The sequence below is a fragment of the Dromiciops gliroides genome, chromosome 4 (assembly GCF_019393635.1).
Source record: "Dromiciops gliroides isolate mDroGli1 chromosome 4, mDroGli1.pri, whole genome shotgun sequence".
Lineage (NCBI taxonomy): Eukaryota > Metazoa > Chordata > Mammalia > Microbiotheria > Microbiotheriidae > Dromiciops > Dromiciops gliroides.
The window spans coordinates 37,672,030-37,697,231 of record NC_057864.1 but is presented as its reverse complement, the minus strand read 5'-3'; the positions used below and the strand labels follow the sequence as shown (position 1 = coordinate 37,697,231).

The window sequence follows — 25,202 nt, the reverse complement described above, 5'->3', positions numbered from 1 at the left end:
TATAATTGTAGCAGTTACCAAACTGTTCTCTGTGAGTCTTGTGAGAGGCATTTTCAGTAAAATAGGAAGCTAAACCCGTTCAGCTTTTCTTTGTTACCTAGTTTTAGATATGTTTGACTGTTAAGGTGCAATAGAAAAATATATTCATTAATGTTTTCCTAGTTGTTATTCTGTATCATGACTTAGAATTCCTAATAAAAAATTCTGTGACTTTATGGATAATTTTTACTTTGGAAGATTATCTTTTTTACTTGAAGTTTCACTAGGACATCCCTTGATTGTTTTCTCAATTGCTTTAATTAATTTGGTATAGTATAACTAGTAAATTTAGAATGACCATATTTACTAAGGAAATGAAGAACATTGAATTACCATTCAAAACTTAGCACTTACTCAGTAAATACATTAAAAAAAATATTATTTTGCGGGGTAATGAGGGTTAAGTGACTTGCCCAGGGTCACACAGCTAGTAAGTGTCAAGTGTCTGAGATCAGATTTGAACTCAGGTCCTCCTGAATCCAGGGCCGGTGCTCTATCCACTGCGCCACCTAGCTGCCCCCAAGGAGGTTATTTTGGAGCATCATCACTGCTATCTCTAAAATGTCTTTAAAAAATCTTTTCTGAACATAGAAGAGAGGGAAGAAATATTGTAATGTTCTTCTAGTTTTAACTATGGTTAATTCATATAATTTATTAGCTAAAATGACCCCTAAAAGTGAAGAAGAGAAACGGCGAATTGAAATACGAAGAGAGAAACAAAGGCGGAGAAGAGAGAAGATCAGTGAGAAGTATGGGGACGTATACAGGTCTGTGCCTAATGGATTAAAATCATCAGATTTTGTTTATATAAACACTAAGAGCCTGATATGTGGGAGACATTCTGCTAGATGCCAGAGCTATATAAAGTAAAAGTAGTTGACATTTCAGAGAAACTGAGGAATGTCTCCATTATCCAGCATTTTCTGGAAATTGTAAGCATGGTTATGAATAGAAAAGGACCTTGGAGGCCATGTAGACCAATCCATACCTAACAAAAGGATCCCCTGACAAGTGATTAGAGATGAATTAATTAAGAAACATTATTAAGCATCTGATATATGCTAGGCAGTTTGCTAGACCTTGGGGGACACAACTACAGAAGTGAGACAGTGCCTTGCCTGAAAGGGCTAAGACCACACACATAGGGGAATGGTGGCAATGGAATGGGTAGTCCCAGCAGTGGTGGTGGAATCCTGGACTGCTGAGTGTCCCATCCTTTCCATCAGCAGTGAGAGGCGCTGTGGTACATCTGGAGAAAATACTCAGACTTGGTGTTTGAGAGCGCAGGCTTGGATCTCGACTTGGCCGCTGCCTGCTCCATTCTGGGCAAGCCCCTCAGGCTGTCAGGGCTTTGATTTCCTCACCTGTGCACCAGGGCCTCCCTAGACACTGAGTTCTAAATCTGTGATCATCTTCATTCGATGACTGTTCCCCAAGCAAGAGGTAGAAAGTGGGAAAGGGGAAATAGGGGCAGGTACATGGCTTAATGTACCCAAAATGTGGAGGTTAGATGAATAGGAAGCATGGTTCTGGAAACATTTGGATACGGTTGGTTAGTGAGTTTGTATTCATTCACCAGAGTCACCTGTAGGGTGGAGTTCCAAAGCTGAGTGAGTTAGGCACCTGGGGAGGAAAGCACAGTTTCAGGTCCAGAGAAAGGAAGGTGGTGTTCAGGTGAATGTGGCAGGGCAGTGGTAGTGGCAAAGTGAATGCCAAGATGTGTCAAGTTGTCATTCAGCCTTTACTTTTTTTTTTTTGTGAGGCAATTGGGGTTAAATGACTTGCCCAGGATCACACAGCTAGTAAGTGTTAAGTGTCTGAGGCCAGATTTCAACTCAGGTCCTCCTGACTCCAGGGCTGGTGCTCTATCCACTTCGCCACCTAGCTGCCCCTCAGCCTTTACTTACATTTTCAAGTGAAGGGAAATTCTTTAGCTCCTGAGGCAACTCCTTCCTCTTCTGGATAGCTTTTATTACCTTTTTGTAAATTGTCATCTGGCAGCATTACTCTAGGTTCCCTTATAACCATGGTCCTAAATTCTAGGATTATTTCAGAGGCTCTGAATGTATGAGTCTAGACTGTGGTAGCCCCTAATGAGCCAGCAATCATTCTGAAGTACTCTTTAAAGAAGTTTTCTGGTCCTCAGAGACACCCCCAAAATGGCTTCTTTCTGAATCTTGAGTGATACTGCTTTGGTCCAGACTCCCTAGAACTTCCCTGGATCCATTTAGAAACCTAAGCATGAAATCCAAATTAGGGTGAAGAATTTGGTTCTGATAACCCAGTTATAGAACGAGGGGGTTCTATAGGACAAGCTTGAAGTCGACCTCGCTGGACTTTGGCTGAAGTTAGAAGCTCAGTCCAGGGATGGCTCTGAGACTTTTCAGTCACACAGAGATTTGGGGATCCAGGCCAGTTGTGCGGTTACAATGATGAGACCATAGGTGCTGAACATTGCTTGATATGGCTGACTGCTGTAAAAGCAGTATTAGTTCCCCTGTCCTCACGTGGGACTTCAGAAAATGAATACTGCTTATGATGTCAGTTTCATTGGTGCTGTCTTCAGAAATCTTAAGTATCACCATTTTCTTAAATTACTGCCTGATTTTTTTTCTTCATAGGATGACATATACATGTTCATTTTGCAAATTTCGAACATTTGATGAAAAAGAAATTGAAGTTCATCTGGAAAGTTCTTTTCATCAGGAAACCTTAGATCATATTCAGAAACAAACCAAATTTGATAAAATAGTTATAGAATTTTTGCACGTAAGTAGATTTTTTCCTAGTTATGAACACATTCTCTGATTAGAGTTAATATAGTGGAAATAATATTGCATTTATAATCATGATGTTGAATTTGGAAGAGGTAGACCTGTGATGAATATTTTCACATAATTAGGCAGAAAGGGACTGGGGGACATTCTCTTAGGGGATCAGAGATGGAGTTCAGATTAAAAGCTATGAGAGTAAACAGTATGCTGGGGAATAAGTAGGAAGCTGTGCCTGGTCATTCATTCATTCATTCATTCATTCATTAATCAAACCTTTATTAAGTGCCTGCTGTATATCTGTCATCATGGTATTTGATAGTGATACAAATAGAAAAACAAAGCAATCTCTGTCTTCAAAAGGTTTGGCTGGAAGATGGGAAAAGGAATTTGTAATGCTTGTCCCTCGTGAGCTTTGAGTTAGCTTTTAGTAAATGGAGCAGTAGATGCTGGATGAATAGTCTGTTCTTCTAGCGTCTCTGTCCTAGCATACTAGCCATGCCCCTCGGCCCACTACTTTGGCACTTAGTGGGCCCAAATACCATCTCTTCCTCTAGAGCCCAGCTTCTTAAACTGAATGTGGGGGTCACAAAAAATTTGGTAACATTAAATGGCTAGGTATACCTATTTTGTATAATTATATGCCTGGGGTTGCAAAAAATTCCTCTAGTGAAAAGGGTGGTCAAGAGTGGAAAAATTTTAAGAAGACATGCTCTAAATTCATTCTCCAGAGCTTGAACCTATATCATGGCAGTATACTATAGTATTGTTAGGTCTCTTATCAACTTGAGAGTCTGCATATAGTATACATTTGTTCCCTTTTCATCTCTTTGGGCATACAACCTGATGATCTTCTAGGAGAAACCCTATTAATTCCATGAATCTTAGCATTTCTGGAGTATAAATTCTTGAATATCTATGATTAGTAGAAAGTGTGTGCAGTATTTGGTGAGTGAATCTTTTGCAGTGAAGAATGAAGGACTATAGCAAGAGCTTCCTTCGGTTGGACAGATACATTGAACTCTTCTTACAGAATTGCTTTGCTAGAACATATAGCATTTGACGGTCCTGTTCTTTTGCTAACTGCCCATTGGACTTTTGGTGATAAGCCATGAAAAAGTGAATCTTTACTTGTGTGTCACAAATATTGCAGTTCAGAAATAAGAAAGAAATTGGGACCCTGATCAATGTGAGATGAGATGAAAGACTAGAATCTAAACATTTTTGTCAGTGTGAAGGAAGTGAGCCATCTTAATTGTCATAATTGCTACACCTCTGGGAAGGGGGCAGAGCTTCCTTACCTCCTCCTTGAAATTTCACATAACTACTCCAACCTGCATTGGCTTTCCCATTTAAAAACAACAATTATGGAACCAAACCAAAAACTCCAATGGGTTTGTGATCCATTCAGTATAACTTTGTATTTAATTATATTGTTTGGTAATTTTTGCATGTTTTTGTCTTGTCTTCTTGATGACCATATACATTTCTTTCCTCCTCCATCTTGGCTCTGCCACCCATATATATTTCTTTCTTTCTTTTTGGTGCAGGGCAATGAGGGTTAAGTGACTTGCCCAGGGTCACACAGCTAGTAAGTGTTAAGTGTCTGAGGGTGGATTTGAACTCAGGTCCTCCTGAATCCAGGGCCGGTGCTTTATCCTCTGTGCCACCTAGCTGCCACCCATATACATTTCTTGAGGGCTGAATGAGTGATCTGGAATTCTACCTCCAGTATGGATTAGCTGTGTCACCATGGCCAGGTCACTTCAGCTTTCTCAGCCTTATTTTCCTCTTCTTTAAGATGGGGGATGATAATACCTGTAGACCCATCTCAGAAGACGCAAGTACAATGACAGATGTCAAGTGCTTGTAAACCTTAAAGTACCATATACATGTTAGCTATTGTTCTATCTTTATGCTACAGGTTTTTTTTCTTATTTTGTTCTTTTTAGGAATGTATGGTGAATAAATTCAAGAAAACATCAATGCGTAAACAACAGACAACTAGTGATTCAGAAGGTGTCAAAGCAGTTGAAAAAGATGTAATGGAAGGTAGGTATTTTCTGACCAACTGTGGCTTCTCAATTCTTGTTACAAGTGTTTGATAAGCTTGGGAGCTTGTTGTGTGTCTGTCTCTGTCTCTGTCTGTCTCTGTCTCTCTCCCCCTCTCTTTTTGATTGATAGTCAAAATTTCTTGCATATTTTAATTTTTTAAAAGAGATTGGCACAAAGTCCTTTTCACCTAATTAAGACCAAGATTCACAATGTGAAGAGAAAAGATGTTTGCTAAATACTGAAATAGAAAATAATTTTAAAGGTAGAGGTCTTACTTTGTTGTATGTATCAGATATCCCCAGTATGCAAATGGTGGAGTATTTTGCAAAACATCCCTAAAAATTTTTAAGAAAAATTTATTGAAACTTCCCTACATAAGTTCAAGTATTCAAATTCATAAATAGGAATAAAGAAGTAAGGAAAATGAGTAAACACAGTGAATAAGTATATATTTCTATATGTTATTTTATTAAAGTAAGTCCCAAAGGTAGTCTCTTCATGGCTTTAACACCTATAACACCCTTTACTGTCTGATCCTTTTAGATCTTTTCTGTGAATTTAACCTGGGTTTGTTGTTATTATTGTATAATTACAGTTGTAGAGTATCTCATTCTTCTTTTCGTTCTCTTTTACATCATATCTCATTCCATACTTCTTTGAATTTCTTTCTTATGGCAGAGTGATATAATCACCATGTCTTGTTCTTCCGTTCTCAAATTACTGGATATTTAGTTTTTGACTTATTGCTACCAAGAGTGGTGAGTGCTACCACTGGGCCTGCTTTTATATATACACTTCCTTTTTTTTCCCCTCTCTCACAAAACGTTCCTGGTGATACAGTCCCAGGCGTGGGATCAGTGGTTTAAAGGGTATGTGTATTGTTATAACAATTACCTCATACTTTCAAGTTGCTTTCCAAGGGGTGAACTAATTCACAGCTCCACATATAGATCTTGTTTTACCACAGTTGCCCTAGTTTGTTATCTTTGCCAATTTTGGGGTATTAAGTTGAATCATAAGAATTTTAATGTACATTTCTCTCATTTATAGACATTTTTGGACTTTTTGATGTGATAATTAGTAATTTGTGGGTTTTCAGAAACACCTTTTCATTTCCCTGTGGTATAGTGGGACAAGAGCACTGGATTTGGAGTCAGATGACCTGAGTTCAAATCCTGGCTCTTCCACTTTGTGACCTTAGGTAAGTTAGTTAATTGCCCTGAACTTCCATTTCCTCATCTGTAAAGTGAGGTAATTCAACTAGATTGCCTCTAAGGGTGCTTTCAGCTATAAATATATAGTCCTGTAAGGTACATGTTTATGGGGGAAATGACTGTTACTCTTTCAAATTTAACAATCACTTAAAATTTTAGATTTTAGATTTTATCAGAAATATTTGATGTAATTTTTTGGGTATTTTTTCTTAACTTTTTTATTTTCACGTGATAAAATGAATGTTTTATCTTTTATTTCCTCTAAGAAGTGCTTTGTTGATTTATTTTCCCCTCTTCCTTTTAAAAATATAGTTTATCAGTGTGACTTTATCCCCTCTCTATAATTCTCTCCTCAGCAAATTATGAATATTTAAAAAATCTTTAAACAGTCCTTTTTAGGTTGGATTTCTAAAATCCTCTTACTGTTACAACAATAAATATTTTGACAGTCTTAAGTGTTTCTAGTATGTCATCTTTTAAAATGAGCTTGTGATTAAAAATAAATTTATTGGAATGTGGACCTTTTAAAAATGAAACTATTTTTCCAGTTCATAGATTATGACTGCTTGCTCTAAATAATTGCATTGGATCAGGATTTTTTAACCTTTTTTTGGGGTCATGGACCCCTTTGGCAGTCTGGTGAAGGCCATAGGCCTCTTTTCAGAATGTATAGCATTAGAAAGGAAAATAATCATTGAAATACACATTAGAAAATACTAAAAAACAAAAAAAGAAGCTCATGCACCCTCAGGTAAAGAACCCTATTTTAGACCCATTAAATGATTCTCACTCTTTCTACTTAGCATTTAGGCATAAGGAGAGGATTTTAACAAATGCAATTTGGCATTGGTTCTCTTAAGGGTTAATGTCACTCGTGGTCAACGGTAAGGGTTTTATTGGAGGAGAGTTTAGAGAAAGTAGATAACCAGAAATGTAATGGTTTATTCTGGAATGAATGATGTCCTCATGTTTTCTTTGCTGGGATGAGAGAGACAATCCATGAGGAATTTGGAGGGAGTTGGAGGTGAGACATTTATTGGAGGCCTAAGAAAATTCTCGTTTGCACTTTCTTTCAACTTGTCCTTGTTTCTCTTTCCTGAATCCTGTTGGAGAGAAGCTCATCTCATCTCATCTCATTTCAGCACTTAGTCTTTCCTCCCTCTGTCTCTTTTTTCCTTTCTCTCTCATTCTTTGACATTATTGAGTCACTGAAGAGCTCACCATATTCCTTTCTCTTTCAGTAGGGAGTTAGATTGTAAGAATATCAATGATCCTATGATCAGTAATATTAAGTGAGAACCCCATGATTTCTCCACATTCTCTTGGATTGCTTCATAATGAGTACCATAGAGAATTGTGTAATAAAGTAAGGTTGTCCTGTGTTAGTATCACCTTTAAATTCCTAATGTAACCCCACACATGCCTAGCTCCCTTTCTAGCTCATTGTTTCTCTGTTGTCTGTGAATTTTTGTCAATCTTGGTTAATCCTGTTTTGGTTTGTCTTTGGTCTCAACTATCTTTTATGATAACACTGTCCTTGACCTGCTTTAATAAATTAGTAGTTGGCATAATTTGAAAACTTGGATATTTTTGCAGATGTTAAGGTGTGCCAGCCTGGCACGCTGGGATTTGGTGAACTTATGTTTACCCTCTCCCTACCCTTCATGATTTTATGCAGTTTGGTTGTATTTCTTTGTGGCCTCTATCTTTCCAAACATAAGCATTGTAGTATTTCTCAGTTTATCACCCTATCTTACTAACTTTTTTCTGCCTGCAATGTAATGTGGGAATAAAACGACAGTGTGGAGAAAATATTTATTTAAGTCCTTCTCTTTTCTGATGTGTATGTTCTTTGATCAACATAGTGGTTTCCCATGTTTATTGAAATAACAATCTTTTACACGTGCTTTTGTGTACTACTCACGAGGCAACATTTTAATGTTGCACTATGAGGCATTAATTCTCTTTAATAGTTGAATGTATTTTTTAGGGGTTACTGCAGATGACCACATGATGAAAGTAGAGACTGTCACTGCAATGCTTGCAGTGTGTATGTACCTGCCTTACACAGTTCGGTTCAACAGCACTTAAAATCTCCTGACCATGCCAAAGGGAAACAAGTATGTTTGAATCTAGTCTAGTAAGCCATTGACTTCTCTTACATTTGTGCTGCTAAGGGCTGGTGGTGCTTATTGGGTCACTCAGTACCTTTGAACTGGTTTCACAGTGATCCATATGCAATCCCTATACATATCTTCATGGGGTTTGTATCTGAAAGTATACTCAGATTTGTAATTTTAAAAATTGTGATGAATGGTTTGAGACTTATTTTTGAGGAAAGGAAAAATAAGAATGCAAGTAATGCTATTAACACTGTTAGCTTTTCTCTGTGACTAAAAGGCCACAATAGCTCCCATTTCCCCAACATATCCCATCACGGAGAAAGTATTTGACTGGTTTAAAGGAGGCAAAGCATTGTGTAGATACTTGATCATTATAACATCTTTGAAAATTTGAGTTACATTCTGGTGTGAGTAGTTTTTCTTCTTTGCTGGTCTAGCATTTAGCAATGTTGTACATTATGCAAGGTCATTATTAAGGTCAGGAAAAGTCAGAAGATTTTTTGAATGGGGGAAAAGCTAGAAAATTCTGTCCCAAGTATAAAGAAATTTAAAAGATCTTTTTGCTTTCAAGTGGAACATTCCTTTAGAATATACATATATATTAATATTTTCACACTGATTCCCAGGGATAAGACCTAAACCATCATTGAACCCACCTTTTGAACCCACCTTTTATTCTGTGCATTTCAGTTTTACCATCCCTATTCTTATCCACCATCCCTTTTCCTTCCCTCTTTGCCTTTACCCATCTTCCTTCTAACTTTTTTGTCACTAGAACCTTCCCTTTAAACACCTTAATTCCTATTCCCAAACACAATTTTCAAATGACCATAGATTTGGTGAGAACTGTTGTTCACTTTTAATTGGATAAGAAGTAAAGAAAGAAAAAGAAAGAAAAAACCAGGAAGAATAAAAGGGGAAAAGAAGGAAGTTGGGGAAAGGGAGTTAGTTGCACAAAAACAACTGTTAACTCTCAAGACATGTCTCCCTAAGCTTTTGTTATTGGAACAGCATCAGCAGTGGCATAAAAGAGAGGCAAATTTATATACACACGAGTATTCAGAGCCACCCACCCTATTTCTGACTTAACAATGAGCTATTATAGCTCCTATTTGATTTTCTGTTATAGAAAATGATTTGAATAAAAGTACTTATGAATTTGAATACTTTCACATGGATTAGCTCTTTAAATATTTGTTTTTTCTTTCATTTTTTAGGCCTTTAGGGAACAGATAAAAAGAGAGAGTATCTTAACTGCTACCAGCATCTTGAATAATCCAATTGTAAAAGCGCGATATGAACTTTTTGTTAAGGTAAGATTTTGAAAAGATTTTCCAAGTGTTGATATGATATTGTGATGATTAAATCGCTGTAACATTCCTACGTTCCCATGTTTAGATTTAGTAAATGATGTCGAGGGATCATACTGAATATTGTGAGTACAGACAGACATGCATAACTGTTTCCTTGCTGTTGAAGTTTTGTGATATTTGGGTGTTGCTTTTATTATTACTTTACACTTTTCTCCAAAATCTGTGAATTATAAGTAATTGCTTCAGAAATGAGAAACCCTGGGTTTCCTCTATGTCATGATAAGACAATAAAGAATATCTTTATGAAGGGAGATCCCGCTGTCCAGAGAGCCATCTGATATAACAAAGCATTAAAAAGAGAAAAATAATTTAGTAAAAGTAACATAAGTTGAGAGGATTAAATGAGATAATATAGGTAGAGTGTTTTGACAACTTTAAAGTACATATAAATGCTTGTTATTATTGTTGGTATCACCTAGTACACCCAAAGTATAACGTCCATTCAGTGCCATTCTCAGACATGTGGTCATACCCGTTATTCATTGAAAGGTCTCTTGTGACAGGGAAATCATACATTGTAGAGCTTCCCATTCTCATTTTAGATAGCAGTGAATACGTTTTTCCTTGTTTTTATGTGTAAAATCTGCCTTTTGAAAATTTCCACCTCTGGTCTGTGTTTTTCCTTCCTAGGCTTAGCAAAATAAATAAAATCCATCTTCCATATGACCATCAGATCCTACCTTGTTTTCTGTTCTCCATTTTTTTTTTTTTCATCTGGCTTTACCTTTCTTTAGATCAGCTGAAGCTCTCAGCGTCCTTTGTAAAGTAGATCCAGATCTGGACACGGTTCCCTAGTAGTGGTTTGACCAGGGCATTTTTCTCTTTGTGAGGTATGCTTCTAGTAATGCAAATGAAAATGGAATTAACTTTTTTTGCCTGCCCCCGACAGTGCAGACTCCTACTGAGCTTGTGGTCTCCTAACATTGAATTGGCCTCTAGAAGTGACTTCCTCATCTAGGAGAATGGATTTTTGAAAAGAGCTTCAGGACTTTATAGTTATGCCCATTCAATTCCACACTTTTGGGACCTTGTTTTATCATCCATTGTATTGACTGTCCTTCCCCCTCAGTGTGACAGTTGAGGTTTTGAGGAGCGTGGGAAAAAATTTGGAAGAAGTATTGTGGGAAATGTTTCATTGGTTCTTAATGATGATATTGACAGACTATATAGTTAAGTAGTCAGACTCCTATTCTCTTTAGCCTCAAAAAACATATAAGGCAGTTACCCTTTTTTGTCGTTACCTCCATTTTTGTGGTTCCCGTGTTACATCTTTTAGATGAGAATTTTGGTCAACAGAAATTGAAGAGTAAATTATTAGCTGTAACATTTATATAAATTGTCTAGTCAGTACGTGTAATATGGTTGATATTTTAAACAAAATTACGTAAAGGCAGAAATGTAGGTATTTTGCATGAATACTGTTAACTTAGTTCTTAATGTGACAAAGCAGTCGTAGAATCTCATAGGAAACCAAAGACTGAGCTTCCAAATTATTTTGAAGGATTTCTGTAAGCCTCTTGGTGGAATGTGTTTTATGTCTACATTTTTTCATGAGAGCGCAACGAGAACAGAGCAGCACCTGCTGTGAAGTGGCTGGGCTTTGGCAGCCTTTTCTGGGGCTCCCGTCAGACATCCTTTGGACTTGTTGACTTTAATGACTTCTTCCCATCTACTCTTAAATGTTCTTGTGGTGGAACTATAGTCTGGGCAGGCAGAACTGAAATCCTGCTGGTGAAATAAAACCCTACTTTTTAGTCCAAGCAATGTAGTCATTTGTAACCCAGTTTTATTCCAAACTCTATTTCTAGAAGATGGTAATGATTTTTATTTTTTTTATTTTTAGTGAGGCAATTGGGGTTAAGTGACTTGCCCAGGGTCACACAGCTAGTAAGTGTGTGTTAAGTGTCTGAGGCCGGATTTGAACTCAGGCACTCCTGAATCCAGGGCCGGTGCTCTATCCACTGTGCCACCTAGCTGCCCCGGTAATGATTTTTTTTTGCAGAGAAGGATAGGGGTTCTGAATTGGTATTTTAATTTGTAATGGAAAGCAACCTCTTTAGACTGCTAAATTAAATGCCATAGGTTTTGGCTACTGTCTTAGTTTGGCCAGGTCACTTTGAGTTTTATAATGGCATGTTCAATTTTATAAACATTCTCTTGTTTTTGGTAGTCTTTATTTTTATTAGACTATTGCCAGTAATTGAGACATTCAGATTTTGTGTGTCATAGATTTTTATTAGTGTTGTAAAATTAATGAAACTTGAAACATTTTGAAGTTTAAGCAGATTTTTATAAAATACATTGACTGTAATTAGGAGTTTTTGTTCAGTCAGCTTTTATACCATTAGCTCTGTTTTTACCAAAAATTAATTGGATCCATTAAGAATTATTCCATATGGATGTCTCTAGAATTTCATTAGGAAGAAGAAAGCATAGGTTGTAGGAAAGTGGGAAGGATTTTTAGTCGTTTTGCCAGTCTCCTTGGTTGTTTTATATTGGTAGAAGTTGAGATAAAAGGCACAAGCATGGCTTCTTCATACTGTGATCATAAAAACAGATTCCCTGTATCTAAAGTTTTAGAGTGTTCAGAGTGCCTTCTAGAAATGTGATTCACATGCAACGAATACGCCACTTTATGAACAAATTGTCCTTTTGATTTCAGGGTAAGAATTCATTTGAAAGTGCTGATCAAAGTCAGGAGCAACAGGGAGAAGACTCTAATGAGGAGGAAAAGATTGATGAACCTGTGGAGGATGAACAAGTAGTGGAAGAGGAGGAAGAAGAGGCAGAAGAAGAAGCAGGAACAGAAGAACAAGCTGACTTCAATATTGAACAATCTGAAGAAATGAACTAGATAAGGACTCTGATGTAGTAATTTTTTTTTCTGTCCTAAACTAAATGTAAGACTTTTTAAATAGTATAAAATATGAGTTATTTAACACCCTCTGCATGCATTCCATGACCTTAAAATTCTGTTACATAAATTTAGAATCTTTCGGGTTGTACAAAAGTGAAGGTAAGACTTTTTAGTAAGGCTTTTATAGCAATCAGACTTAGATTTGGTAAATTCTTTGTGTAATTTTTCTTTAACTTTATGGATGTTGAGGCCAAGATGTGTAGTGTTAATGTCTATTAGAATCATTTTAAAAGAAATGCTGCTCATGGGAGTAAATATCCAGAATGTATAAAAACGTTTTTGAATAATTAACCTTTGGAGAGATGGTTGGGCCAGAACTTTTTGTTTTAAGTATGGCTATTTTTAGCCTGCATAGCTCAGTGTATGCTAGTTTGTATTAAGGTATATACTTCATAGCTTTTTAGTGGCTATGTATCAATTTATAGCAGCAAATGTTTTCTAGAAACTTTTTTTTTCCCTAAAGTAACAATTTTAGATCCAATGGAATTTATCAATGGAGTATTTTTAAAATCAGGATTGTGTATCTTCAGTATTCAGATATTGAAAAAAGGGTGGTAAGAACTTCACTTGTTTCTGTGATGACATTTTTGATAAGTATGGATTTTTCCAAATTTCATTTTAATTTGCATATAAAATTGGTTTTGAATATCTTGCTGATCTGTTTAGAGATTTGTGTTTTAGGGTTTGTTTGTTTTTCTGTGCCAAACCTTGACTTCCTTTTGATTATATGTTTTTCATACACATTTGTATCATAGCTGTTGTGAGTTCCTTTGTCATGCCTCTTACTGGCTGACACATTAAGAATCAAACTGTCATATTTTGTGAATATTTTCCCTTTGGAATAAATAATCATTGAGTTTTGGAAAACTTTTCTTCTGATCACTTTCTTAAAACTAGCTCTGGTTGACGAGGGCTGGGTGGCTTTTCTTGAGCTCTTTCTCTTAAACATTTTTTCCATTATTTTAGTGTGGGGTAAGTAAATCAGAATATGAATGCTATTCATAAGTATTCATCCTTGTTTACGTTGAAAAATACCATTCTTTTGTCTCTAAATGTATGTTTTCTCCAGTAAAGTTAATGTATTTTTAAATTTAGGGATAAGAGCTCTCATTTTTCTCCACAGAAAGGAAATAATTTAGATTTGGGGGTACTAAGTCGATGACAGGAATGAAAAGCAGGTGGCATAGGAGATAGACTTTTAAGGTCTTGGAGGGTGGAAAACCTGGATTAATCTTCTAACTCTGACCCTTGTCTCCTCTAAGCAGAGACAAGTTATGTCATCTCTCTCACCTTTAGGCAACTCTTGAGACCTAAGCTTTTTGAGCTATTTATGTGGAAGAATTTTCCACATCAAAGAAATAATCGAGTAATTATTGAATAATTGAATTATTGATTGTAATGACACTTAGAGAATTTGACAGACCACTGACTCCTTGAGCACCTTCACTTCCATCATTTGCAACTAGGAGGGTGAGAATTTCTTCAGTCCTGAAGGTTTGTGAGCTGCCCTTGCTTTGGCATCCTATAGGTCTCTAAAAAACAAAGCCTGCCGTGCTTTGTTACCCTTTCACAACTGGCTGAGTCCTGCTACACAGCTGAGATGTAGGTTCAGTCAGGAGAAATGAGTTTGGTTTTTTGGTTGGAATTTATCTTCATGTTTATCTTTGTTTGCATTAGCAGTTTACTAAAGCCTCTTGCAGCCTTTTAAAATTGGTAGAATGGAATACTATTCATAATGAGGTTTCATGGGGGTAGGATGATGGGGATTAGTCTTTTCTTTTTTTGGTTTTTTTTGGTGAGGCAATTGGGGTTAAATGACTTGCCCAGGGTCACACGGCTAGTAAGTGTCAAGTATCTGAGGTCGAATTTGAACTCAGGTCCTCCTGACTCCAGGGCCGGTGCTCTATCCACTGCGCCATCTAGCTGCCCCGAGGATTAGTCTTAAAGCCAGAAAACCTGTCTTCAGGTTATTGCTGTGACACTACAGTTAGGTGACCGTTGATGAGTCACTCATCTTAAAAAAAAGGGGATATACCACTTATTTCATCTGTAAAATTGTTATAAGGAGAATGTTTTGAAAGCCTTAATGCACAGTGTAAGAGGAGGTATGAGTTGATGTGCCCATAATTAGATACTTTTTCTTTTCATAATGAGATACTTTAAGGAAACTCATTTTGTCTCTTAGAACAATTTTTTTAAAAATATTGATTTCTTTTATTCATCTTCCTCCTGGGAATTCCTAAGTTGTTTAAAAAAATAAATAAAGTTGGGAAAAGACTGCAGGTTAGATCTTCTTCCAATATCGATCTGTTCGGGGAAGTCCAGCCACAATATTAGCTTCTATTCCACAGTAATTTTCTCCCCGGAGGATTTTAAAGAAGCCATTATCACCCCAGTCTGTGTTCCAGGAGTTGGCAATCAGCCAGTAAGGGGTACCATCTTCCACACCCCAGCCTAGCATACGAACAGCATGGCCTCCAAGCGCATTTCCAGTAACATGCTGGTATATGCCTGGGAATGGTACAGTGGGGTGATTGATGCTGTCTCATGTCCAGGGCAATTATTCTGTAATGATTGGAATGATGCCACCTACTGGAGACTTGCTGTGGGAAAGCTCCACCATGAGGAAAATGCCTCAGAGACATTGTGGCTTTTCCTTGGCGTCAGGAAAAATTCTCTTAGAACAATTTAAAAAATTTTTGTTATGTCTAAGCTCAGGATATTTAGGATTGACTAGTTTTATAAGTTTCATAGTTTATGTTTTTTTCAGTCCCTTAGAGTTATAGGTCAGTTCTCAAGAAAGTATCGTTTTACCTGTTTTTAATTGCAACCTATTTCAAGTGGTATAGAATCATTAGCATCACTTGCTCTGCCTTAAACTGTCTCTGATTCACAAAAAAACCTGTTTTCAGGAGACTTTTCAAATCATGCCCATTAGTCTTGTGGAAATGAAATAGAAACCGGTGTTGATTTTCCTGGCTCACCTGAGCTGTATTTGTGTTATCCCTAAGCTAGATGACCTTTTTATACTTTAGTCTTTTATCCTGCCCACTCTGCAACCATGCTAGCAGTTTCTTGGACATAATTTTAACTAATAGTTATTGTAGAGAAGCATTTGGCCAGGTAAGTGTGTTACTGCTTTGCCAGATACATAGATTTGTTTTTAAGTTTTTCCCCCTAGTCACTTACAATCAGATTTAAGTTCATTTTCAACCCTGTAGTTAAAAATCATATGAAATACTAGTTTGGCTCCTTATGAAACTGACTTAAATGTTACCTATTTTTACATTCCAGTGTGAACTCTGACCTTATTGTTTGAGTATATTTCTAGATGCCAAAAGAAGATACATTTTTGTTTCAACACACTTCCTAATAAGCATGCAGATACCACTGCCAACTATATTCCTCCCAAACTCTTAAGCAAAACCACCTAATAGTGATAACAGATAAATGTAACTTTTTACTTCTGTTGTTTACTTGTTGCTGATTTTAATTATTCTTTCCTCTATAAGGTCTTTGGTCAGAAGTTATACAATGATTGGCATAACTGTATACTATAATTTGACACATCTTGGGTGCGTCTGAATCAGAAGCTGGTTTTGAGATTCTCTCCTTTGCACCAGAATTTCTCAAATAGCGCCAATAATTGCAGATCAGGAGTGCTAAGGTTTAAGTTCTCCAAGTTTACCAAGCCTGAAAGGGTTAACTCACTTTCCTCAGTTGGGATTTGAATTGCTTGTCAGGGCTCTCAGGTCACTCTCATTGTTAAGTGACAGATGTCTTCCTGAAAATCCCTTGCATCTTTTCTTGTGATGTAAAGTTCAGTGACTGCAATAATAGGGTGTTGTTCTTTAATAACTGTTAAATTTATTCTTCAGAGAATTTGCCAAGATGCCCTATTGCTCCTGGAGGACTCCCCTGACACCCTACTTTGCATTATGCCTACAGATATAGAATCACTGCCTTCCCCATTGTCAAGCTTCGGTATGTTTGGTTTAGTGCTGATGAAATACTTGTAAATCTCCTTTTTTCTAGTAGCTTTGGGTAGCAGCTGGGTCCTGGCAGAGAGCCCTCAAGAGAGGGAGCAGGTAGAGCAATCCAGAGTGGTTACTGCAGGTGAAGTGATGCAGCCGGCACCACTTGGTGTGCTCAAGAGGTAGTGGTGTGACGTTTTCTCTTTGTCTTCTTGGTGAAGCTCTTTTTGCAAGTTGGAGACTTCCTGTAGGGAAGGGACATACCTCACTGGAGAAGGCTAAACATTGGATTGTGTTGGACACTGAGAAGGCCCGGGCTAAGTCTGGGGCAGCATCAATTTGAGAAGTTTTTTAAACCCTCAACTTCTATCGAACGATGAAATTTTGAAATCTCAGAGGGCCACCTTCATGTTATTTCTAATTAGATGATATTTTCTTAAGATGATGTTTGATTGCAAACATGTAACAGAAATCGTGTAACACTGATTTAATGGAAGAATCCTATGTAATGAAACTTGTCCTTTTCTTCCTACAGTCAGATCAATGTTAGGAAATTAGGTTATTCATGCAACCAAGCAAAATGAATTAGGCAGACTCCTGACAAATTATGTATTCATGTTCTTTTTCTCACTTACGTGATATTTAATTTCTTTTCATGTTATAAATACATCTTAAAGGCTAATATGGAATGGATTTTGAATTGGTGGGCTGCCTTTTGATTTAGAAAAAACATACACCTGAGAGTCCAAAAATCTGTTTGTCTAAGTTGGGTATTTTTGGAGCAGTACTACAGTACTGTGGTTGCACTATTGTCCCTTTTTTGCTATTTACAGAATTTTAATTTTTACAAACTGGTCAATTTCCCCTATTATTTAGTGCCTTTTAAAAAAAATTTGAATGGCTAGTTCATGGTCAAAATCCAGCCTGCTGATGATTTTTACCTTTTTAAATAAAGTATTGTTGTATTAAAAAATGTAAAAACCATTCTCAGTAGTTTGCCACCCCTTGGTCCAGATAAATCAGAAGTCTATCAACTGAAATCAAACTGTTATTTCTTTGCTAATGACTTAAATACACAAACCTGTCCTCTCTTCTGTCTTTCTCTTCTCTTAGATTTCTACATTTGGATGTCAGACTGAATTCTGTATTTTGTTGTTGTTCAGACATTTCCATTTTGTTGGGCTTTTCTTGGCAAAAATACTGGAGTTGTTTGCCAGTTCCTTCTCCAACTCATTTTACTGATGAAACTGAGGCAAACTGTGAAGTGACTTGCCCAGGGTCACCTAGCTACTAAGTGTCTGAGGCTAGATTTGAACTTTGGAAGAAGAATCCTCCTGACTCCAGGCCTGATGCTCCACTGCACTGCTTATCGAGTATAGGTAGCAGCTTCTTAAACTAAACTTTTCTCCTTTTCAGATGATTTCTACTTCTCATCTGCTTTTTCTCCTGCATTGGTTATTGTCATTCTTGCATTCCTCATGGTAGGAACTTTGGAATTTAAAAGTCACCTCACATTTCTATTTCTTAGATATATAGCAACAAAGACCATTTTTTCCCTCTGTAATATCTCTCCTCTCTGTTCTCTATTCCTTTTATAAACAGCTTAGTTCAAATTTTTATCACATAGCACCAAAATTTGAGCATTTGAAGTGACTTTCGATATCAGTTAGTAGGATCTCCTAATTTTTCAGGTGACAAAATCGACTTCCATTGTGACTGGCTTGAGGTCACATGGCTTGTTAGTGTCAGTGCTAGGATTAGAACTGGAGTTTCTGACTCCTAATCAAATGTCTTTACCACCTTACTCCCATTGCTTCTTATACCTTGATACCCTCTTAGCCGACTTCCCTACCTGCAGATTCCCTCCCCATTTTCTGCTGTACACCTCTGCCAGACTGATCTTGCAAGGCTGCTTTCATCCTGTCAGTCCTAGTTAAAAAAACAATCACATGGGGAAGGGGAGGGATAATTAGGATAACTGGGATGATACAGGAAACAGGATATCAATATACACTTATAAACAATCCTAGACAAACATACGGCTCCTAGTTATTTCTTGCATGTCTACTTGTTAACCCTTAAAACTGAACTGTCCAGGGCTTCCATAATCTGGGATCTGCCACTCTATAATACTCACTTTATGCTGTGGTTTAGTCTGCTGCACCACTGTCCCACATGCCTTACCTCAGAGCCTCTTCCCTTATACCTGCACTGCCCTCTGTTTACCCCTCTAGTCATATATTCCACCCCACACTCCCCAGTTAGAGGTCTGGCTCAAATCCTATCCCTTGTGATGATTAACAGTGAGGCACATCGTTTCTGGGTAATTTGATTATTTGATTAATAAGGCCAGCAGGTTATTAATAAAAGGACGGTCATTGGCTTTTTCTCTCAGACCAAAGACCAAAATGGCAGCGGACTCAGTGGGTGGTCCATCAATCAGCAACCAGTTCTAATTGGTTGATGTCATCAGAGGTGGGTTATATTAAAAAAAAGTCTTGGGATAAGTGACTTTAGGTCACTCAAATCTATGTCAAAGAGCCATCAGAAAAGAAGGTAGACCCAAGCTGGGGTATGGTTTGGTGCAGTAGAGTAAACCCAAATCTCATCAATAGGGAAGGTGGTGGTGTTTGTTGTTTGTCCTGTTCTCTAATAGGACCATGACATGGGGTGGTGACATTATGACTTGAAATTAATTGGATTTAAGTGAGGAAGGGCTGTGCAAAGTCATTGGGCTCATCCTTTCCTCCTTAGCCATCTGGGTTCAGTGACAAGATATATATCAGGATAATTGGAGATGGCCCCCAGTAGGGAAGGTAAAGGTTAACTCAAGCATTAGTAAGAAGGGGAGGGGCATCTGAATCTGCCCAGAATATTGATTATTAATTATTTCTCACACATTTCATTTTAAAGGCTTTTCCAATTTTTCTAGTCCTTATTCCCTTCCCTTTGAACTCCATTAACACTTAGACCTCATACCAAATAATTTAACATTTATTGTATTGTTTACTATTATTCATGTCTTAATAGATTGTTCTCTTTTTGAGAGAGGGTACTGTATTTCACTAGTCTTGATGGGAGAATGACCTCAATTTCTGGCCTCAGGTAAATAAATGTATTTCCCTGAAAAGGAGGGGCAGGGGCAAGTTCTGCCCACCTGCCTGCCCCCCACTGCATTATTAGGATAGGAAATTATACTCTAGAATAAGCTATGTAATTTATTTAAAACTAATCTTAGGGAGAATTGAAACACTGACTCAATTAGATAGGAAATTTCATACTGAAACTAATTAGTGGAATGGCCTTTATGTGTGAAAACAATGTCAGTGACCTCGTGAAAGGTAGTATATTGGGCACTGGAGCTACTTTAAAGCTTTCTGTATCACATAAGAAAAGTAATCAGTTCCAACAACCACTATGGGTTGGTCAGTTAAAGGGTGTTTTGAATCACTAAATCCAAAGGGCATTTAGTTATATTATTCAGAAGACTTGATTGAAATGGAAAAAATGTTACCAATAGGATGCATTCAACAAATCATTTATAAAAACAATTAGAGAATACTAAAATAGACTGTTTGCATTAAAGTTTATTTATTTATTTAAGAAAAAAGTATTAATTGAACCGGTGGTCATTTTTTATTTTTTAAAAGTTCTTTAAAACATAAATTTTAGCAATATTAACAAACGTGAACTCTCATAAGCAAAACAGATGTTAAAATCCAAATGTTAAAAGATTTATTTTCAGTAAAGAAAAACCAAAAGAATGGGAGCAAATTATTTTCCAGTTCCAGTTCCTTTTATGCTTGTACATTGGTATTGTTTTCTTGCTTAATTTTTTTCATTTTAGTTTGCTATGAATAGAATTTTCCATTTTTTCATTCTATATTGAATTATTTTTAACTTTATATTTTTGTAATTTTATGGTAATCATTATATATTACAGTAACATATCACAACCAACCTAGTGATTTCTCATTTGTTGGGCATATAATTTCTACTTTTTAAATTATTACAAAGAGAGTATATATATATATATATATATATATATATATATATATGTATTCATACATATATTTCATGGGATCACAGATTTAAAGCTGGAAGATAGAGGTCATTCAGTCCAAACCCCTCAAATTATAGATTATTTTTGTCTTTTAATGTCATCAGACTATTAACCTATTTATATGTTAAAGGATATGATCAATTGTGTAATTCTTTGGGTGAGTCAGTTTTACTGACATGTTTTTCAGTCCTGCCAAATACTGCATTTTTGATTTTTAGTATTTTTGTCTGACACGAACTTTTACCTCAAAGTTGTTTTGATTTGCATTTATCTAAATTGCAAGTTTAAAAAGTTTTCAAATACTTTACTAATCATTTCTTTTTGCCTTTTCCCCTAAGATGTCTTTTACATCCATTGGGAAATGATTATACTCTGAAATGTTGTCAGTTTATTATAGATTCTGAATGTCTGATTTTAATTAACAAGTAGATTTAATTATGAATCTTTTTTCCTAACTTGAGTTTTTTCCCAACCTGTTATTTTTTTAAAATGCTTTGCTTTTGTTATTTTACATAGTCAAGTAAGTTTTTCCTCTGATGATTTTTTTTATTTCACAAAGATTTTTGTCTACTCTAATTAATGTTACATTCAAAATATTAATTCTTTTCTCATATCTAAAATATTAATATTAGATCATGATCCACTTGCAGTTTCTTTTAGCATATTTTGTGTGGTATATAGTTCTAAGTTAAATTTTTTGGCTGCTGTCTAATTTCCCCAAGATTTTTTTATAGAACAACATTTCCCCCAGTATTTTGCAATTTGAGGTTTATGAAGCACTAAACATACTTTTGGTTGCCTTTATGAATTATCTGCTGTGTACTGTTAGTTTTTCCAATTTTTACCCAAAGCTCTAGACAATTTTGATAGTTCTTCATACTATTATTTTGAAAACTGAGAGAAATGCCCTTCATCATTTTATCTCCCACCCTTCCAAGGTTTTCAATATTTTTCATGCATTTTTTGGTTCTCTCCCTAAATAGAATTTAAGCTCATTAAGGGGCAAGATTGGTTTTTTGGTCCCCTTGTATCTCCAGTGTGTAGCATAATGCCTGGGACCTAGTGGGTGCTAAATATGCATTTTTCTTTGATATTTCCTTCATTCTATTAAAAACAAACAAAACCTAAGAGGTTGCTAATGAAAAGCACCAATAATTTAATCATATTTGCTAAAAACGAACCGTGAACTAGCATCTGTCCCTTAAATCATTCATTTCTCTCTGTGTTTCTGTCAGCTATTTCAAAGTTGCTATTATGTTTCTTTTGTATGTCCTGTCATGTAGGTCCTTCGGTGTTTGATATGTTTTGTTATTGTATGTATTGATATTTCTCTAGCGATTTTTAATTTTTTCTGGATTTTTAAACCAATATGTAAAAAAAGTACTGATGATTTTTATGATTTTGCCTTCTATCATTTTTAACTTTTTTGCTAAAGTCATTTGTCACCTCATTTAAAGAAATGATCTCTTGGATTTTATAGGGGAATCTTTTTCATCAAATAAATGTTTCCATGCCAGTGCTTCTTATTCTCTTAATTTCTTTTTCATGCCATGTTGCTTGAGTTAAAATTTCTAAAAATGGCAAATAAAAGTGATACATGTGAAGCAGGTATGGTCTGTATGGCACTGGCCTTGGATTCAGGAGGACCCGAGTTCAAATCCAGCCTCAGACACTTGACACTTACTAGCGGTGTGACCCTGGGTAAGTCACTTAACCCTCGTTGCCCTGCCAAAAAAAAAAAGGAACTGATACATAGTGAAGTGAGCAGAACCAGGAAAACAATTTACACAGTGACAGCAATATTGTTAGATGGAGAATTGTGAGTGAACCTAACAGCAATGCAGTGATCCTAGATAATCCCAAAGGAGTAATGATGAAGCAGACTATCCACCTCCCAAGAAAGAACTGATATTGATGGAACACAGATGGAAGTATGCTATTTTCACTTTGATTTTTTCTTTATTTGAGTCTAAAATGACTAATATGGTATATTTTATGTAATTGCATATGCATAACCTATATCTAATTGCTTAATGCCTTAGGGAGGGGGGAGGGAAGGAAGGATTGAATTTGGAACTCAAATTTTAAATAAAATGTTTATCATAAAAAATAAAGAAAATAGGCACCTAGAGGTTTAAATTACATGGAAGAAAGTAGTTTGAGGTAGAGCTTGGAAAGGTAGTTTTAGAGTTATGGAGGGCCTTGATGGGCAAACAGGAATTTGGGCTTGATTTGCCAGTTGGGGACCCCTGAAGATTTTTAAGCAGAAGTGGCATAAACAGGGTCATGCATGAAGTTAATTTTGAGCAGAGGGGGTGGGGGGAGATTAACGATAAATTGGAAGGGGCCATACAATGGAGAAAGTAAAATTTTGTTAGGGGATACTGTATTAATTCAGATGTGTGGTAATGAGTTTTGAACTAGGATAGTGGTAAGTGGGAATAGAGAAGTGGGTTGTAGGTATTAGAGATACTGAAAAAAGAAGTTATAGGGTTTAGTAATCGACTGAATAAGAAAAAATTTAAAAGTCTGTGTGTCTGTGTGTCTGTGTGTGTGATGGCAATTAGCTGGCTCCATGTGTAGAGTGCTGGGCCTGGAATCAAGAAGACTTCAAATCTGACCTCATAGATTCACATAGCTGTGTGACTGGGCAAGTCACTGAAGCTCTTTGCCTTAATCCACTGGAGAAGGAAATGGCAAACTGCTTTAAGATCTTTGCCAAGAAAACCCCATATGAAGTCATGCAGAGTTGAGTACAAGTGAAGAACATATATTTTTTCCTTTTTCAGTATTTTTCCCCCCCCCCCATTACACGTAAAAAAATCAGTTTTTGACATTTTAAAAACAGTTTTGAGCTCCAAATTCTATCCCTCCCTTTATTTTCTCCTCCCTGAGACAGTAGGCAATCTGATATAGGTTGTACATGTGTAATTACCTGAAATATTTCCATGTTAGTTATTTTGTGGAAGAAAACTTAAAACCAAACTTTTGAAAAAAAGGAAAGAAAGAATGGGGGAAAACAGTATGATTTGGTCAGTAGTCAGATGCTATCAGTTCTTTCCCTGGAGGCAGACAGCATTTTATGTATCCTTGGGATTGTCTTGAATGATATATTGCTGAGAATAGCAAAGTCATTCACAGTTGTTCATTGTACAATATTGCTGTTACTGTGTACAATGTTCTGGTTCTGCTCACTTCACTCTGTCAATTCATGTACGTCTTTTCCAAGTTTTTCTGAAATTATCCTGCTTGTCATTTCTTATAGCACCATAACAACATTTTATATATTCGTATACATGTATATACAATTTATACACACAAATTTAAATGGAAAAATAAATAAGTCACAAAAATTAATAGTATATAGTGCTTAAAGTTTGCAAGGTACTTTACATGGGGTTTCCCAAAAGAGTTTTAGGTCACCCAGTTTAAATTATCTCATTTAAACCTCATCATAACACCGTAGTAGGATGCTGTAGCCATTATCTTTTTTGTTTGTTTGTTTTTGTTTTGTTTTTTTGTTTTTTCAGGGCAGTGAGGGTTAAGTGACTTGCCCATGGTCACACAGCTAGTGTTAAGTGTCTGAGGCCGGCTTTGAACTCAGTTCCTCCTGAATCCAGGGTGGGTGCTTTATCCACTGCGCCACCTAGCTGCCCCCCCCCTTTTTTTTTTAGTGAGGCAATTGGGATTAAGTGACTCACCCAGGGTCACACAGCTAGTAAGTGTTAAGTATCTCAGGCCAGATTTGAACCCAGGTACTCCTGACTCTCCAGGGCTGGTGCTCTATCCACTGTGCCACCTAGCTGCCCCTCATTATATATATATATTTTTTTTAGTGAGGCAATTGGGGTTAAGTGACTTGCCCAGGGTGATACAGCTAGTAGTGTTAAGTGTCTGAGGTTAGATTTGAACTCAGGTACTCCTGACTCCAGGGCCGGTGCTCTATTCACTGCGCCACCTAGCCACCCCCTCCTTTTCCTTTAGAGGCTGGTAGGTGGCAGAGTGGACAGAGCACTAGGCCTGGAGTCAGGAAGACCTGAATTCAAGTTAGGCCTCAGACACAGTAGCTGTGTGACCCCGAGTAAGTCACTTAACCTGTCTTATTCAGCTGTAAAGTGGGAATAATAGATAACACCTATTCTCCAGGGTAATTTTGAGGATCAAATGACATATTTATAAAGCAGTTAACTGTGTGGCACAGAGTAGGAGCTATAGAAATGTTTATTCCTGTGAGATTTAAAATTGGATACTAGAGCATTAATTTCCCCTCTTTAACCTTTCCCTTAATTTATCTCCCAGACTAGTAAATGGAAGAAGCCTCGGGTCTCTAGTTAGAGCTTTTGTTGTGTGGTAGTTACCAGGTGATGTTGATTAGAGGGATAGGAAAGTAGAAATACAAACAAATAGTCTTAAGTCTAAGCTTAGTCTATATTCCGTATAAAACTCACCAAAAGCCCAAGGCCACCTTTGCGGGGAGAGCGGCGTCAAGCATGCGCTGCTAACGGCAAGCCGGGCCCCAGTCAAACTCCAGTCAGCGTCTGCCTGAGCAGTGCAGCCATTGGACCAGGAGAGCAGGCAAGAGACCTCACTTCCGTTCTCTCCTTGCCTTTTAAGCTCGCACCCCGGAAGTGGAATGCTTAGCAGCCGGACTGACGTGCGTAGCCCATGCACGG

The 25,202-nt window shown here is 36.8% G+C and overlaps 1 protein-coding gene across 1 annotated transcript in view; it reads left to right on the top strand.

Moving 5' to 3' along the window:
- Positions 1 to 13,343, top strand: part of ZNF326 (zinc finger protein 326) — a 35,405-nt gene extending 22,062 nt beyond the window's left edge. Inside the window, 7 exon segments of the mRNA XM_043962883.1 lie at positions 698 to 806; positions 2,661 to 2,808; positions 4,763 to 4,862; positions 8,070 to 8,105; positions 8,108 to 8,199; positions 9,420 to 9,515; positions 12,238 to 13,343. Coding sequence (XP_043818818.1) covers positions 698 to 806; positions 2,661 to 2,808; positions 4,763 to 4,862; positions 8,070 to 8,105; positions 8,108 to 8,199; positions 9,420 to 9,515; positions 12,238 to 12,429 — 773 coding nt within the window. The 3' untranslated portion in view covers positions 12,430 to 13,343.
- The last annotated feature ends 11,859 nt before the right edge of the window (positions 13,344 to 25,202 follow it).